This window comes from Scophthalmus maximus, chromosome 20 (assembly GCF_022379125.1).
Source record: "Scophthalmus maximus strain ysfricsl-2021 chromosome 20, ASM2237912v1, whole genome shotgun sequence".
Classification (NCBI taxonomy): domain Eukaryota; kingdom Metazoa; phylum Chordata; class Actinopteri; order Pleuronectiformes; family Scophthalmidae; genus Scophthalmus; species Scophthalmus maximus.
In genome coordinates this window covers 13,676,802-13,693,691 of record NC_061534.1, presented here as the reverse complement: position 1 = coordinate 13,693,691, position 16,890 = coordinate 13,676,802, and the positions used below count along the sequence as shown (strand labels likewise).

The following is a 16,890-nucleotide window of genomic DNA, read 5'->3' as shown; positions in this document are numbered from 1 at the left end:
GGAAATAAGTACCAGCTGTTTTCTTTTTCGGTGCCAAAACTGTTTCAGCAAGGACATTTATTAATGATGGGGCACCCCGGGCACTTTCCAAAACCAAAAGGAAGGGCACACAGGGATAAATCAAAGAAGATTTAAGAGCTACTATCTGTCAGCAGAACACATCTGTTCTCTGAGTGCTAAAAACAGACCAACCACAAACAGTACTGCATGAGATAAGCAACTTAAACGAGCTGCAACCACAATAAACACTCACAACTTATAGCTATAGAAATGCTATATGTAAGAAATCTGTTTTTTAAATGAATGCGAACACACACATATGCAGGGATAAAGGGAGAAACCCTCAGAGACACATACACCTAGGATGCCATAAATTATCCAAGGCCTTGTGTCTGATTGGCTGAGCAGGCAATCTCGGCTGGATGGGCTGAGATCTTGTTGCCAAGGCAACAGAGGGGAACCTCCCTGTCCCAGCCCTAGTCTCTCCATGCAAGATAATCTAATTTAAGAGTTACTTTAAGAAGCACCTTAACCATTTTCATCATTTTTATAACAATTTACACATACCTTACTTACTCAAATGGCTGCAGGTCTGGCAATTTGTTTTGACATATAGGTCTACGTACATCCAATAACTCATGTGTGAAGAAAGAACAATGATTAAATAAAAATTCTTTACATTAAATAATAATAATGCAAGACTCAAGGTGAATCAAAATTTCAAATGTATGAACAGATAACGCAGCAGTGATCTTTTCTAAGGATGTTAGTCCTTGGTTATGTAATGCTGTGTAGGTAAGATGACGCACTTACTCATGGCAGGATTGAGTTCTCACTGAGGCCGCCCATACTAAAGCAGAGAAGTCAATGTAATTTACTTAGAATAAAAGCGTATCTTAAATTTCTTTCAACATAAAATTTGGACCAAAAAACAATGACTGTACATTGAATTCTGAACAGTTTGGCAATAATAACGTAAATAGTTTGATTATTTTCACACCATCATTCGATTCATACAATCTATTAGATACACCAAGCTAAAACCTATGCAGTGTGAAACAAAAGTCCAGCAAGAGATCCTATCTTCATGGAGGTTATAATGTTCCGCTTCTTCTGAAAGGGTTATAACGACAGGTATGTTTATAATTTTGCCCCTAGATACTAGAAACACCTTTCTGGTGTAGTTGGGTTGAAAGGGTTTTGCCAAACCATGGCTGTATATACATCTCCAGAGATTAAACAAATAGTCGATTGATTGGTTGATTGATTGATGGGTTGATTGATTGATTGATTGATTGATTGGTTGATTGATTGATTGAATGGTCAACTATTTTGAATTAAATTACAATCATTTCATTCATTTTTAAGACAAATATTTGCTGGTTTCAGCTTCTCAAAATAGTAGGATGTTATGCTTGCTGCTTACCAAACTGAGTACGTTCTGCTTTTTCATGTTGGGCCAAAAATGTAAAAGACTTTACCTGCACATACATGAGCAAATACATACTCATTGACAATGAACGAGAGACTAACAAGGCGCTTATATATTAAACATAACGGTGATCCCCAAAACGCATCGCCCCACGCGCTTCAATCACAGTGAGACAGCACCACCTGCTGGTCCAATCGTGAACACGTTTATAGCGGCTGCGTTGGTCGGAGGCACGAAAATGCCTATCACATTTCAGGTGAAGAAAACAAAAACAAAAATGTTCACCGAGTATAATCGACTACAAACAAATGATAACGTTAAAGATGTGGACGTGAGAACTTGTAGTCCGGCACTTGTGGATGTACCACAGTGGGAGCGGATGCGCTACTCGCTGCCATGTTGGACGATACCAACTGCCAACTGCGTATTATGAATTTAATAATTGACAGGTAGATAGATTTTCCTTGCCAAATTGAAATGCGCATTGGGAGTTCGTACATTTGAAACTTCTGGTTCACTATCTTGGGCATCAACGGGCGTGTTAAACTTTCTAACACGTCGTTAAACACCCCCCGGTGCGCTCGTCGCCGTGGTACGGTCAGTGGGCAAAATGGCGCTGAGGAGACTCGGTGAATGTTCCTGGTCGATGCTACGTGCGTCGCGTGTTGTTCGTACGCGCGTGTTGCTCGCTCGTCCAAAGCGGGGATGGCTGGAGAGCTGCACTGGAGGTAAGACGACCACTCGGTCCTGTCTGAATCACAGGTGTCCGGTGACACTGGCTGGTTCGCGGACAGAGAAGAAGCTACATTAGCACCATGTGATTAGCCTCCGGGCGTACAGTCAGAGTGTAACCGTTTAAATACAATAATGACCTGGCTGTCATTGCTTCAACAGTCCGCGCTGCCGTGCTGTGCTTGGCAACAAAATCCTTACACTGGATTTACACAGCAGAGTTGGTAAAAGCTGGGAACATTTCAGGCCCACGGCTAAATACGTATAAACTCTGGTCCAATCATCTTCGTCAAGGGCAACAATCGCAACAACACTTACAGAATGTAACTGTCATGGAGTCTCACAAATGATTTGTCATCCAATCAATCAAAGTGCCAAAAGGCACTTGTTACAGCCTTAAAAATATGAATGTACTTTCAGTGACAGTGGGGCCAATGCTGACATGATAACGTTGATTTGGAATCCAGTGAATAAAAAGAAAAATATCCACTGATTCCTGGTAATCGTCAAACTTGATGACGAGATTAACAGTTGGTTGCAGCCTTGCATTACTCCTGCGATGGATTATACCACCTTGCCCCAGGTTTACTGTCAATTACGGTACACAGCAAAAGATGGGAAGATTGAACACAAATTTCATATTTCAAAAGGATTTATTTTGTTCATTTCAGTGTAACCCAAACCAACTCTACAAAAAAGCAATACACATTCCTTGAAAGAAAAATCTTATATTGCCTGTTCCTTTCATATGAATAACATCAATACAGATGGCCAGCCCGTTTTTTGACTTCCTTTCTTTTACAAATAAAAAAAAAATCAATTATACCTTTATATAATTACATCAATCAATAGCAATCATACAAACGTAATTATTACTCTATACATACATACAGTTCGGTTCTTTTTCTTTTTAATTTTTTTTAAATTGAGGAATATTTCAGCAACATTTTAACATGAGATAAACAATCTAGAGTTTAACACAGCATCCCTCTTCAAGACTGCAGTCAGCAACATGATAAAGCAAATAATGTTTACAGAGGTGCACATCTGTAACACATCTGAGACTCAAAAGTGTATAAAATATGCAGAGGGCTTTTGGGCAGTTGCCTGTTGTGCTTGGTTGATAATCAGCCTCGTATCCAGCAAGGCCAACTTATGATATCAGGGCCTGTCAAAGGAGAAAGCTTTTCTTAAAAGGATAAGATATTGAGTACCCATAACATTACTTCATTTCTATACCTGCTGTCATCTGACTGACTGTTTTCTCTGCAGCCAAGAGGCATCTGTTGTCAGAAAATGTGATCAAACTCCAAAACTTTCAGCAAAAGAAGCTGGAAGTAGCTCACCTCGCCACTGGATTGAAAGGTGATGTAGTTCTTGTCACTGGCACTATAGCTGCAGTAAAATTGCATCATGTCACAATATGAAAATGGCTTATATTATTACCTAATTTTAAAGGAAATTTTATTGAACTATTCGGTAAGAAGCTTCAAAAGAATGAGCTGATCCTGAGAGATGAGCTGAAGCTGCTTCTTCACCTGTGCCAGTCTGCGGATGACATGGTGATAGCCAAAGATGCCATCTATAGGTATAGTACATAATTTACTGACAGTTTTCTACCGCACAAACAAACCTTGCAAGACCTTCTGACTTTTACACATAAAAAATAAGGAAATTTGATTATACTCTCTGCATGGCGCAAAAACAATCCATGTCTCCAATGTGGCTTTGACTGTCAGCATTTATTAAGTTTCTTCATTCTGTATAGATGATCCTTAAATTTGCACTCAAGGTATCATTCAGAGAACCGAAATATGGCATTTGGAGAGTTTAAGTTTGGTCCTCTCTTCATGAGACTGTGCTATGAGCTGGGTCAGGAGGACATGGCTGTTGCTGCACTAACAGATGAGGTAAAACATTACATCAGCCACTACTCTGACTATTGACAAAGTGTTTAAAATTATGTTCCAGTTGTGTAAAACATTTTTTTATAAAATATAATTTTCTCCCACTTGTCTGAACAGAGTATGAATGGATTTTTCAACGACACAACGTCCTTTAACATTGCCATAGACATGTTATTCATAAAAGAATCTTTTGAAGGTAAGTGAAATTAATCTTCAACTGTTTGTTTTTCTAAAATGATTACTACATGCTCATAATATTGCAAACAATAATTGTTGCAGATGCTCTCAAGGTATTGAGGACCATGTGGAAACAAGGTGTACAGTTCAATAAAGACACAGTTTTACTGACAGCTGGCATCTGCTATAAACTGGTAACATTTGAATGTTTTGATATACAATTTTAATAAAAGGAGAGTTTGTTTTATAGAATGTATCAGATGTTTGTTGTAAGATTATGTCCTGTTTCATGTTGGTCAGAACACAACAGAGTCCTACCAAATCTTCGCTTCTCTGATAGACGACCAGCTGAGCAAGGGGTACTTCATCGCGAGACATGCTTACTACTTTGCTGTAGCATTAGCACTTAAGCAGGTTAGTAATAAAAAAAAATTATATTACCTTCATTCATGCAATAATAGAATATGAAACCATCATTAATAATCTGTTGTCTTTCTTTTTTTCCCCAGAGTGACATTAAAAAAGCCGAGTCATTTTATTCACAAATTACGAAAACAGATGACAGATTGTACCAAAATTTTAAAGTAAGGCTCCATCATAACATATATTATATCATACATTATTGCTGTTATTGTTCATTTATCATTATTGTTTTTTTTATTTTTTATTCAGGTTGTAATACTAGCTGTGTCAGGAGCAGTGGACGGGGCCATGTCCATCCTGTCTGCAACTGTGTCGCCTAAAAGCCCTTCTTTTGTAAGGAAGCCTGAATTTTCACGGGAGGTGGTAAGTTTAGCACATGAATGTTTGCTCAATGACACAGATGCTACTCATGCTTAACTTAAATACATTTGTGCTCGCATCCTGGCTTAGAGTTTGTTTTTATAAAATTACTATACAATTTTATTCTGTCAACAGAAGAATATAAAACCTAAGGTACCTTTATTCAACTTGTTGACCAGAATGATCAGGAAATAACAGTTAAAATAATCAGTACAAGCTACAGAGATTGATCTGTAAAAAAATAAAATAACTGTCTGATGACCTCTTTCACAGGTGGATGTGCTGCGCTTGCAGACTAAGGGCGGACCGCATATGATGAAAGTGGAACAGATAGTGACTCAGCTTGAACAAGCTGGTCAGGTGTCTCAGCAGACCCTCGACGACATGCTGTGCCGCACGCCCAAAGAGAAGAGTAAGCTAGCGCCAATAATGGAGGAGAGGAGGTACAGCCGGAGGACTCTGAGGCCACTACAGTCCATCCTGCTGTCAGAATGAGGACTGTCTTCAGTGTTACACCTGGTTTCTTTAACACACAGGGGACTTTGTCAATAGTATCAAATCTACCTCTCAAACACTGACGCAGCCATCCCTCTACATATTGGATTTTGGTCCTTTTTTTGTCCCCCTATCCAACATTTAATGAAAGGGGTCACAGTCCAGGAGAAGCAGGCATTTAAAAAAAAAAAAGAGAGAGACAGAGACGTCGCCTTAAAAGGATCTCATATGGATAACGTGAGTGATTTGAGAAGAGTGCTTGTATTCCAAGTGTGAGTGAGTGATTAAAAAAAGAATGTGGCATTTAATAATAAAAAAGTATTATTTGTTTTGCTTTAATGTTTATGTATCTTGTAACCTGTACAGGAGCAGCCAACATGTTGTGACTCTCATCCATTACAAACACATTACATCCTTTTATCCAAAAAAATCAATACCTGGTGGAATATAGTTTAACGGCACTTACCACAGCCCTGAAGGTCTTTTCAAAACAATCAACCACTCGTAACTACCTTGAGAGAAAAAAATACCATCAGCTTTATGGTAATTTAGATTTACTGAAGCTAGAAGTTACACATTTTAAGTGTATTTAAGTCCCATATTTTCATTTTCAGTTATATTTGCCATATTAGTGTTTTCATATTTGCATACAGAATTAGGGAGAAAAAACAAGGACATATGTAATTTATGCTACTGCAATAGGAAATGTCATAGTTGCTATAAAGAAAACATGGTAAAATGTATTTAAATTAAGCTGTGGACAACATTTTTTTTTTTCAACAAAATGGTTAGAATAGCATGGACGGATTCTGGAGATAGATAGATAGATAGTTACTTTATTTATCCCAAGCTGGGAAATTCGGGTGTAACAGCAGTACGTTTCACACAAAACACTTAAAAAAATATATACAATATCTACACAAATAAATGTAAACTATACGAATTGCAAAAAATATAGAAAATAAGAATAATACATTTTGAATCTTTGATGCACGGAAACGTTAAAAACCGCGAGCCCACAGCAGCTGATCGCGACACATGTAAACAAAGCGTGACGTACGTGACATATCTCCCACAATGCACCGCGCACCCCCTGGTGACCACTTGGACGACCCGAACACGAAGCGCAGCGGAAGAACTATAGTTGTGAAGCAACAGAAAACGCGCCGAGGGGTTCGTTTCTTAGTTCACACGTTCGACAGCTGAGGCGCAGCGGGACGGAGGCTCCGGTGATATCGGCTCCTGGCGGCAGCTGGTGGCGGAGCCTGTTAGCATCAGCTAGTCGGTTAGCTGCTGGCGCTGACTGACGGTGGGTGGGGGGATGAACAGCTGCTGGTAGCATCAGGCAACTGGCCCCAGCAGGAGCAGACAAAAGAAAAGACAAGATTTTAAAATATATATATGTTTAGATACTAGCAAGTGTTAAATACGTCTGGTACCACTTGTAATTAGCAAGTTAGCAGGTAGTTTATTGAGACGAGCTAACTTCAACTTAGCGATTGTTCGGTCGGTGTCGGGCCAACATCTGTAAACACTGGCTCTGTGTAGCATCTAGCTAGCAGGGGCAAACAACAACAACAACAACAACAAGCAGCCCACCATGAGCTCCGAAGAGACCGCAGCGGCCACTAAGCCCTCCCCGGACGACGACGGCATGACGTGGTGGTACCGGTGGCTCTGCAAGATAGCCGGGGTTTTGGGTGGAGTATGTAAGTGGTTGTCAAAAAAAGACGATTTTCTTTTGTCTTTTTTTTTTTTTTTTTTTTAAAGTTTAAAATTTGAAAAACACACCATGTGTAGTGCATGCAACTGACGAGTGCGCTGCGTGCCACTTGTCAATGGCGTCCAGTCTCTTTGTGCTGTGTTCCTGTGGCAGGCAGTCTGAATATTAATTGTCCCGTCAGCAGACTCCATCCTGCTGTATTTTGTGGGCCTTTTTTGTTTTCAGCTCTGGATTAATACGAGGGTCAGGGCAGACACAAGGAGGGACAGTGCATCAGATTGCTCTTCATTGAGAAAAGAAACAAGTGGGGTTTTTTTATTTGGTTAAATGCCCCACTTTCAACCGCTCAGCCAGAGCCAGACAAAAGCTTTGTCCCAGCCCATTGTCCCCCGTCACCGCCGGGCACCGCCTGTGCGCCTGGCGACGTGCCCTGTACCCAAGAAAACTGCTTGTCTTTCCTAATCAAACTTCATGATATGACGACACCGCGGCCCTGTGATAAACCGACCCCCGAAGAATTCAGTCAGTGGCATAAGTGTCTTTTTAACCAGCTTGCTTTGCAGATTCACAGCAGCACTGCAGCCCCCCCCCTCTCCCCATCTCCCCTTCACAGCAGTGACACCAGACTCCCAGTGCCTGTGTCACATTAAGCGACTGGCGGCAATGCATATTCAATGGCCTCTGTATTATTTAGGAGGCTGGATTTTTCCTCGAGGAGCAGGATATGCTACACAGTGCGTTCCACACTTTGTGACGCTGACTGTGAGCTTGTCTGGCCCCTAAGTCCGAACAGACACCACGCTTATTTACCCTCCATCCACACTGTGGAGTTTCAGCCCCGAGACACAAGTACAGACTGAAATGGAATAATAGATGGAGTGGATGCTGATCCAGGAAGACGGAAACCGTGGATGTCTTAAGCAGAAGTATTTATTATAAGAGCTCAATATTGAGGAGACTTCCGGTTCGCTACACAGATCAACAGGTTCGCAGTGTGCGGCGTCCTAAGATAGTCTGCCCATCCCCGGTCTCTGTAGTGTATTTAGTTTAGAGTAATGTCATCATCTCCCCGCGACTATGCGCCTCGAGTGAGACTTGTTTCGGCTTGCCATAGATAAGATGACCTTGCTTGGTGCATGAGAAGACTCATCTTCAGTTTTCTCAGGGAGGATAGACCAAAATTCCTCAACACAGACGACCATGTGTGCACAATAATTTTTTTGCAGCTCTTGGACTACATTTTGGACACACATACCAATTAACCTGCTTGTTGGTATACCTGCAGCTCCTTTCATGGCAGTATATTCAGTACATATTTCAAACCATGGATAATCATTGAATATCAAGACTAGTATGTAGTTATCAAAGTTTACAAAATAGGAGTGATTGATCTGAATCTCTTAACAGCCACTTCCATAAGATCTGAACTTCTCTGAGATATTTCATAAATATAATGTAGACAAATGGGGAGAGGGAGATGGTATTTTATTAATCCCAAAGGAAAAGGGTAGTGTAAGTGGAGTGCCTAATAATTCTGTATAACTGATCTTTTCCTTTGTCTCTTTTTTTGTCCTAATTACGCAGCCTGTGCCGTCTCAGGGGTGTGGAACTGTGTCACTGTGAACCCTCTAAACATTGCTGCGGGAGTGTGGATGGTGTAAGTCTTGAACACTGTTAAACTTAATAAACATGGATGCTCAGGTCCATGTTGCTTTCAGAATATGGTTGTCTGAAAACAAACCTGATAATTTAATCTGGAGAGTAAGACCATCCTTGAATTGCTCTGTTGCAGTTTGACTGAGGTGTCTTTTTGTGCTGGTTCAAGTTGAGTTTAATTGAGCATGAACTGAAAGACACATACAAACCGTCCTAAACATGAATGATCGATCAGAACTTTAGTGCAGAGCTAGTTTTTGTAATATATATATATATATATTATAGGTTTAGATTATTTATTTGTACAGTATTTCCTTACAAGCAGTTGTCTCATGTAGCCACGTACCTGACCTTCAACACTGCTAAGTTGTAGAGAACTTTTTGGTGTGAACATATTGGGCCAAAGGCTGCAGTGATTTGTTCCGAATTGTAAACATGAGTTTTTAAGAACAGTTTTTTTTTCTTTTTTTGCCACAGATGGTTAGTTTTTCGACGCTGCTAGGAACCTGTTTGCATCACTAGTTTTGTGACAATTCTAAAAGATTGATTCATGTTAATTACAATACAGATATTTTTGCCATATTTTAAAGAAATGGACATGAGCGATGGGCCTTTGTCACTGTTACTGGGTTTTGTTTTTGTTTTCATCAGGTAGATCCTTCACATTTCCCCTAGAAATAAAACGTATTTGCATGAGAGGGATGAAAACCTCATGAACAAACACTGTCTCCCATTTGCTGGGAAAAAATGACAAATATTGATTGGTTTCATGTTGATTCGTCTCTTTATTCGTCTGCCGCGTCCTCCTGACCTCCAACATTTGAGGCTCGGATGTACAGTGTTTGAGCGGAAAGTGCTCAGGATGATTCTTTGCTGTATTTCTGCCCCCTCCTCCCGTCTGTAGGTTGAATGCCTTCGTGCTGTTCCTGTGTGAAGTCCCGTTCTGCTGCCAGTTCATAGAGTTTGCGAATGCAATTGCAGCCCGGGCAGACAAATTCAAGCCGTGGCAAAAAGCCATCTTCTACTGTGGGTGAGAAGAACTATGCATTGTACAACATAGCTTATATCATTGGAGACTGTGTTCGACAAACTTTACGGAATGTGGTTGTTTTTGTTCTACACCATACACTGATGTGATTGATTCACTCTGTCGTTGTCTCCTCGGTTTCCAGGATGGCTCTGTTTCCCGTGTTCTTGAGTTTCTCCTTTACCACCTTGTTTGGGAATGCCATCGCCTTTGCTACAGGAGTTCTGTACGGCCTTGCATCTTTAGGCAAAAAGTAAGATGTCTGGTAGTAGTTGTAACAACGTATATCAAAGCACTTGGTTATCATCAGAAAAAGCTGTTATGTTCAGTTTAATTTTGAATATAAGCTGTGCAGTACAGACATTTTGTAATTACTCATTGTCTTGATGTCTCGCCCATAAAACCCTCACTTCTAAAATGTTATAACAGGCTCCCATATTAAATGCATTATGCCACATTAATATCAGCTAATAAGATTTTGATTGTATGCATGGAAGATGTAACAATTCTAATGAGCCTCGTTTTTCATGCAGATTAACTTTGGACAAGGTCAACCGTGTGATAACCTTGTGATTAACATTGTCCCATCACACCTGCCTTTTCCTTTCATTTTGTTTCTACTCACCTTTCCCTCCTCATAACTTTTTTTTGCTGCCATCCTTCTCTCGCAATCCCGACCCTCCTCTTATTTTACTTTCTCAGGGGAGACGCTGTGACCTACGCCAGACTGCAGCACCAGAAACAGGGCGATGAGGAGAAGATGGCAGGAACGGCAAACGGCGCTCCTGAGTGAGGCATTCACCATTCCAACATCCTCCCCCTCCTCCTCTCTTCTTCAGCTCTTTAAGTTCCTGTCCTCCATCCACCCTACCTCCTCTTCACTGTCATTTCTGTCACTACATAACAACGGTACTGAGTTTACTGTATATATTCCCTTGTGATTGCTGCATTCTTGTGACCTAATAACATCCCAACAGACTGATGTTGGACTCAGTCCATTATTTGGTACCTGGTGTTTTATTAATCTCCTTGACTGAAAACCTTGGATTTAAAAAAAAAAAAAAATGATGGGTTATATTTTATTACTTTGTGTCTTCCTTTTTTGTTTGCTGCTGTTGGTTTTAAACCCTTTTTGCGGAAAGAAACGTGAGGTAAACTTTGGGACTCAAGATCCTTTCAGGAAATCTGGATAGAAATGAATTATGATTGTAAAATGTAAATAATTGACTTCAGGTTATTCATTATGAGTTTGGGGCCTGTCTTGTAAAACCTGCGGATGAAGAAAAACATCCATGCGGTTCAGATTTGATCTGTGTATTGTCTTTTTTTTTTGCCAGCACTGTCCAAATATTGATACAAAATTTTCTAACTTCCTTATCGTTGCCAAGTTTGGGGGAGTGGGGTTTCCGGTGACATTGGTGGCATTTGCATTGAATGATTGTGAAATTATAAATGCATTTTTTTTTTTTTTTGATTTTGAAACTCAGGGTAACACCCTGGTCCCCTTGAATGTTCCTTCGTTGGTGACGGCCTGATAGAAGAGAAACTCTTTTGCATTCAAAGTCATTTGAGGTAACAATGCAGACAACTATTAGAAGTGTTCTATTTCTATTCATGATTTGGGTCTTACTTAATACAGATTAAGAGGACATTAGAGTTGATGTCCAAGTGTTTATTTGTTGTTACTCTTAATCATGTGCAAAAGACTTGAGTATCAGGGTTTTTTGTTTTTGTTTTAGGAAATCTGTTTCCTTCGATGAGTGGTTTTTACTAGATAGGTTCATGTATATCATAAAATCATGTAGTACAGAGTAGGATTTAAGAATTTCCTCTGACGTGTATTATTCTGAGTCACACACTCCAAGCTGCTGCATTTAGACTAGAAACAGTTGTTATATAAAAGCATTGTGCTTTTTGTAGAGTAGAATTTACTGTGATCCAAAACGAAACTATTGAATTTCCGAAAAGGATCTTTGGAAAACCCCACCCCAATGTGCCCACGAGGCACATCATACAAATGATTAGTACCCCCATGCAAACGGAGGGCATTTCAGCTGCACACATACAACTCTGACCTGCAGCATGAAAGCATTTATGAACTTCTATGGGCATTGGAGATGTTTTTCTCATCAGGGAATGTATCTGGTAGACCCAAAGATAAGTTGACTTAGTTATTCTTTGTGCTTTAAGAATGACCATTGACCCCTTTTGGATTAAGCACTGTTAAAGCACTGCTTTACTAAACACTACGTAGCATGAATTCAGGGGGTATTTTGTAAAAAGCTTTCGGTGCATGGGCCCTACTTGTTTACATACACAAGCTTCTGTCGGAGCAGCCGGTAGCCAGAGTGTGGCTGCAGATTTGGTCGTACAGAAAACTGGAAAGTGCGCTAATTTTAATTTACATTTTTTCAACTGTGTGGTACCTTTTCCTTTAAATTCAGTTCCTGAATTATGTTTGATTTTGAGTCTTAATAAGTACATTACTCTTCCATTACCCATCACGTTTTAATGAGGGGGAGGTGAGTTGGTTTTGCTCTGTATCCCAAACAATCATCAGAGCCACGACTTGCCTTCGTCACTGAAATGAGTGGCCGGCAATATACAGTTTGTGTTGTTTTTGTCGCCCTCCCTCTGTTTTATCATCTGTGATCAGGATGCTTTGGGAATAACTTGCCTGCACGTACCTCTTACAGCTGTGTCAAGCTCACGTCTGTTACCCGCCTGGTCAGTGACTGTGTTTTTCTATGTTTGCACACTACCACACCAACTCTCAGGTGTCATACTTGACAATGCACAGCGTGCAGATGCAGTTAATAAAATGGCGTACATAATGTAAACAAGCATGACGCTATCACTATACCAGAGCCAATGGCAAAATATTTGTGGAGCATTTTAAACGTCCACGCCCAGTGCTCACAAGTGGTTAAACACCAGGTACACACCAGCAATGTGCTACGGTCTGACACTACACACTCATACAGTTTTAATAACACGCGAAGACTGCTTTAGTTCAAAGCTGTCCATCCACCTGTCTATTTTAGTTTTTATTGTGTGTCCTCTTCTGTAAGGGATATGTGTATGATGTGTGCAATGCTGTGAATCCTCATCCTATTGTGAATTAAAACACATGCTTCTACTACCATGGCTTTGGCTTCATATGTTTTGAGCACTTGAATATGTGAGGTTTCAAGTGTCCACATCACACCAAAGTAAACTGTGCAGTTTCCGTATGTTAATCTTAAATTTAAGGAATTTGAATTTGTATCGGCAGATGAATGACTACATCCTTCTAGTGCCAAACTAGTTGTGCATACATTGCTATACACAAAATCACTAAGCAGAGCACATTTTCATAATGTGTCTTTTGAAACCAGTGCACCTGTGATTTTGGCACAGGTTGGTCTTAATCTTCGTTCAGCGTCAATTGTTGCTTTGAAAACTTGCATATCAAAGGGCTGATGTCTTTTCTAGCTTGTGAATCCTGTTTATCGCCATTGAACCTAAGAAGGCAGCAGAGGAAATCCTTTTCAGTGCAGTGCTTTTAATATTTTGTCTTTCGTCTGAAACAGGGTTCGTCACATGAATGGCTCTTGAAAACTGACGTTGTAGAGCCAGAACTAGTACATCCTTGAGGATTCAAGTATACATCTAATTTATTTGCAATCTATTTTTTTTTTTTATTTCCTGTTTCATGGTCGTGAATGGGACCGCTTGGTGTGCCCATGAAAAATGTTATTTCTGGGAGATCTTCACTGTGGGTCAACCAATCATAGAAGGAAACTATATCTATCTATCTATCTATTTATTTATCTATCTGCTTTGTCTTAGTTGCTTTGTCACATCCCCCGTTAAAATATATGTATATACATATATATAATTGCACATTGAGTGTAGATTAGTGGGATTTAGTTATGATTGCCCTTTTGTCATATTTACAGATCTGAAAACACACACACTCAAATAAATACATCCTTGAATAAAATCAGTAATACCACAAAGTAAAAACTCAAAAAAACAAAAGTCAACCTCACTCACAATCCTGCATTCCAAAAATGATACAAACACAACAAACTAATTTAATGTATGAAAAGTGTTTGACACCACTGTTTTTTGATTGCACATTGCTCTTTCTGCAGGAAAGTGTCGCCTCACAGCGAGAAGGTTCTTGGTACGAACCCGTCTCGAACCAACCAGGGTGCGTTTCTGTGTGGAGTTTGCATGTTCTCCCCGTGTATGCGTGGGTTCTCTCCCGGTTCTCCGGCTTCCTCCCACAGTCCAAAGACATGCAGAATGGGGTTAGGTTCATTGGAGACTCTAAATTGACTGTAGGTGTGAATGTGAGTCAATAGTTGTTTGTCTCTGTATGTGGCCCTGCAATAGGCTGGCGACTTGTCCAGGGTGAACCCCGCCTCTCGCCCAGTGCGGTAGATGATGGATGGATGGATAGTGTGTTTGTCTCGGTATGTTGGCCCTGCGCTGTGTTGGCGACCTGTCCAGGGTGAACTCCGCCCCCTGTCCCAATGTCAGCTGGGATTGGATCCAGCCCCCCCAAGTTTAGAACAGGTATAGTACATGCACGTGACAGACAGACACATTCCTGAAATTATGGTGTGATGACCTGTTGGATTTTTTTTTTCAAGGACAAAATCTAGGTCTTTTTAACTGACCATGAAAATATCATGAAAAGTACAATAAGCAGATATTTAGATTTGGAGGATTTTATTGAATTTCAATTTGAAGAGAAAACAGAGGGAAGCACAGTTTTTTTAACTTAAAAAAAGAAAAGACAAGTTGATGAAAACCGTTAAAAAATGAAAAAGGAGAAGTCGAAGAAAGCTCAATTGCAAAAAAATTGAAAAGAATTTTTGAAGAAAGCACAGTTAAATTTTTTTCGAGAAGAGAAGCATGCTGTGTGAAAGTGCATAAATGTGTCAACAGACTCAAAAAGTTGTTAAAGAAGAGTTGAAGACATTCCCCATTCATCTGAATGAGAGACAAATTGTAGAAGAAGTAGAATTTTTGGAACCGGAGCACCCGGAGTAAACCCTTACCACCTCATTAAACAATACTCACATGCATGGTGATCACAAGATTATCCTCAATATTTAACATCTCTAAATAAATAGCATAATTATTTTTGCTCCATATCTAACGACTCTGCCTAATTTAATGACGGCACCTGGGAAAAAATGAATTTAACATGATTATGTTTTCAATGTCCTGTACACATGTTGTACGCATCTGTTTTCTTTCTGTTTTAGCTCTATAAAACATATAAGAAGTATAAATATTTTCCTCACATTTATTTTGGTTGTTTTTGAGGTCACGATAACATGCGATTTTATAATCTTCAAAAAACTTCCCTCGGCTTTAAGGGCCCTATAATCTACCTTACCATAACTGTAGTAGTGCGAGAACCACTGATAGTGCACAAAACATGGGGGAGGGGGAAACATAATACCCACAAGAACTTTGATAGTTCAGGGGAGAAGCAAACATATACAATCTTGCAGCCACCTAAACCATTTCTCTTGGTGCTCTCTGTGCTTTCTCTTCATGCTCTCTCTCTCTCTTATTTGAAAATGACCAGTAAGAAAAAGGGTTTTCTGTCAGTCACAGCTATTTGACAGTGAAAGTGACATAGTGTCCGAGACAGAGAATTGAGCAGGACCCTGATTATGAGGCATCCTCCTCTGATGAGAATGAGACCCTTAGTGCTGATCCTCCTGTTTTCTCTCAACCACCGGCAGACATTGTCCTTTCCACAATCTGAAACCCAGGTGGCAGCATGAGTCTCTGCATGTCTGGCTGACATTTTCTCAGTGGATGTCAAGCTCAATCTGGACCAGACTGAGGTGCTTTTCCTTTCGGGGAAGGCTTCTCCTATCAACGACCTCTCCATCACCATTTCCAACTCTGTGGGGACTCCAGCTCAGGCCGCGAAGGAACCTGGGAGTGGCACTGGACGACCAGCAGTCCTTCGCTGCCAACATCGCAGTGACGACCCGCTCCTGCAGATTCATCCTCCACAACGTCAGGAGGATACGTGCGTTCCTCACCGAGAAGGCAACGAATGTTTTTGGGCACACTCTTGTTATCTCACTCCTCGACTACTGGAACTCCCTCCTAGCTGGTCTGCCGGCATGTGCCAATCCGACCTCTGCAGCTGATCCACAATGCAGTAGCCCGGTTGGTCTTCCACCTGCCCAAGTTATCCCACACTACACCGCTCCTGCGCACCCTGCACTGGCTCACAGTGGCGGCTCAAATCCGATTCAAGGCACTGGTACTTGCCTACCGTGCTGCGAATGGCTCAGGCCCTGCCTACATCCAGAACATGATCAAACCTCACACCCCAGCCTGTCCACTCCACTCTGCTACTCCCTCACTGCGAGGGGTGGGCAGCCTACGCTCAACTAAATCCGTCTGTTTGCCGTCCTGGTTCCTCAATGGTGGAACGAGCTCCCCATTGACATCAGGAGAGCAGAAACCCTTGAATGCACTTATTGTAAGTCCCTTTGGACAAAAGCATCAGCTAAATGAATGTAATGTGATGTAATGTTACCATCCAACAATGGGAAGTTATTATGGTCCTGGTCCCCGCTTGAATGACAGGCTAGACTTCCAGGCCAAGGTACACCAGATACTCTGTCAGCCATGTCCAAACCATAAAAATGATCATTTGAGCTCTTCATTACAGACTTCCATTAAGAAGACAAATTTAGAGGGGAGGCGTGTGTACGGGGACAGTTGACCAGCTAACCCTACACTGCGTTGCTCATTTTGACAGGCAAAGCAACAGCAAGCCTTTGGAATACTGACACTGGAAAGGTAACATTACCAGCCACCATGACTCTGAAGATCTAAAGAGATTTTATGGTGATTTGTATATTGTTCCAGTGTTGCATAATAGGCATTCTGGATGTATGAATGGGTGTATGGATGGGTGTAGGGG

General features: G+C 40.8%; 2 protein-coding genes across 4 annotated transcripts; both read left to right on the top strand.

The window, feature by feature from the left end:
* Nucleotides 1-1,843: 1,843 nt before the first annotated feature.
* ptcd2 (pentatricopeptide repeat domain 2) lies at nucleotides 1,844-5,854 on the top strand. Of its 3 annotated transcripts, XM_035608257.2 has the most exons (10): nucleotides 1,844-2,160; nucleotides 3,437-3,529; nucleotides 3,623-3,752; nucleotides 3,957-4,074; nucleotides 4,189-4,267; nucleotides 4,351-4,442; nucleotides 4,549-4,662; nucleotides 4,758-4,832; nucleotides 4,921-5,034; nucleotides 5,305-5,854. In XM_035608257.2, the coding sequence occupies exons 1-10, from the start codon at nucleotides 2,043-2,045 to the stop codon at nucleotides 5,524-5,526; spliced, it is 1,155 nt and encodes a 384-aa protein (XP_035464150.1). In that variant the 5' UTR covers nucleotides 1,844-2,042; the 3' UTR covers nucleotides 5,527-5,854. The 3 variants fall into 3 exon arrangements, with proteins under 3 accessions (XP_035464150.1, XP_047185430.1, XP_047185431.1); XM_047329474.1 differs by lacking the exon at nucleotides 1,844-2,160 and having other exon boundaries at nucleotides 3,431-3,529; nucleotides 3,652-3,752; XM_047329475.1 differs by lacking the exon at nucleotides 1,844-2,160 and having other exon boundaries at nucleotides 3,431-3,529; nucleotides 3,649-3,752.
* Nucleotides 5,855-6,601: 747 nt separating this feature from the next.
* Nucleotides 6,602-13,074, top strand: cacfd1 (calcium channel flower domain containing 1). Its single transcript, XM_035608258.2, has 5 exons — nucleotides 6,602-7,235; nucleotides 8,834-8,906; nucleotides 9,810-9,935; nucleotides 10,078-10,185; nucleotides 10,635-13,074. The coding sequence occupies exons 1-5, from the start codon at nucleotides 7,127-7,129 to the stop codon at nucleotides 10,723-10,725; spliced, it is 507 nt and encodes a 168-aa protein (XP_035464151.1). The 5' UTR covers nucleotides 6,602-7,126; the 3' UTR covers nucleotides 10,726-13,074.
* The last annotated feature ends 3,816 nt before the right edge of the window (nucleotides 13,075-16,890 follow it).

Excerpts from the sequence above, each read along its gene's own strand:
- ptcd2 (XM_035608257.2), top strand. The coding sequence starts at position 2,043 with ATGGCGCTGAGGAGACTCGGTGAATGTTCCTGGTCGATGCTACGTGCG. Across the intron at positions 2,161-3,436 it reads GCTGGAGAGCTGCACTGGAG|CCAAGAGGCATCTGTTGTCA; the intron begins GTAAGACGACCA and ends TTTTCTCTGCAG. Across the intron at positions 3,530-3,622 it reads CCTCGCCACTGGATTGAAAG|GAAATTTTATTGAACTATTC; the intron begins GTGATGTAGTTC and ends CTAATTTTAAAG.
- cacfd1 (XM_035608258.2), top strand. The coding sequence starts at position 7,127 with ATGAGCTCCGAAGAGACCGCAGCGGCCACTAAGCCCTCCCCGGACGAC. Across the intron at positions 8,907-9,809 it reads GCTGCGGGAGTGTGGATGGT|GTTGAATGCCTTCGTGCTGT; the intron begins GTAAGTCTTGAA and ends TCCCGTCTGTAG. Across the intron at positions 9,936-10,077 it reads AAAGCCATCTTCTACTGTGG|GATGGCTCTGTTTCCCGTGT; the intron begins GTGAGAAGAACT and ends CTCGGTTTCCAG.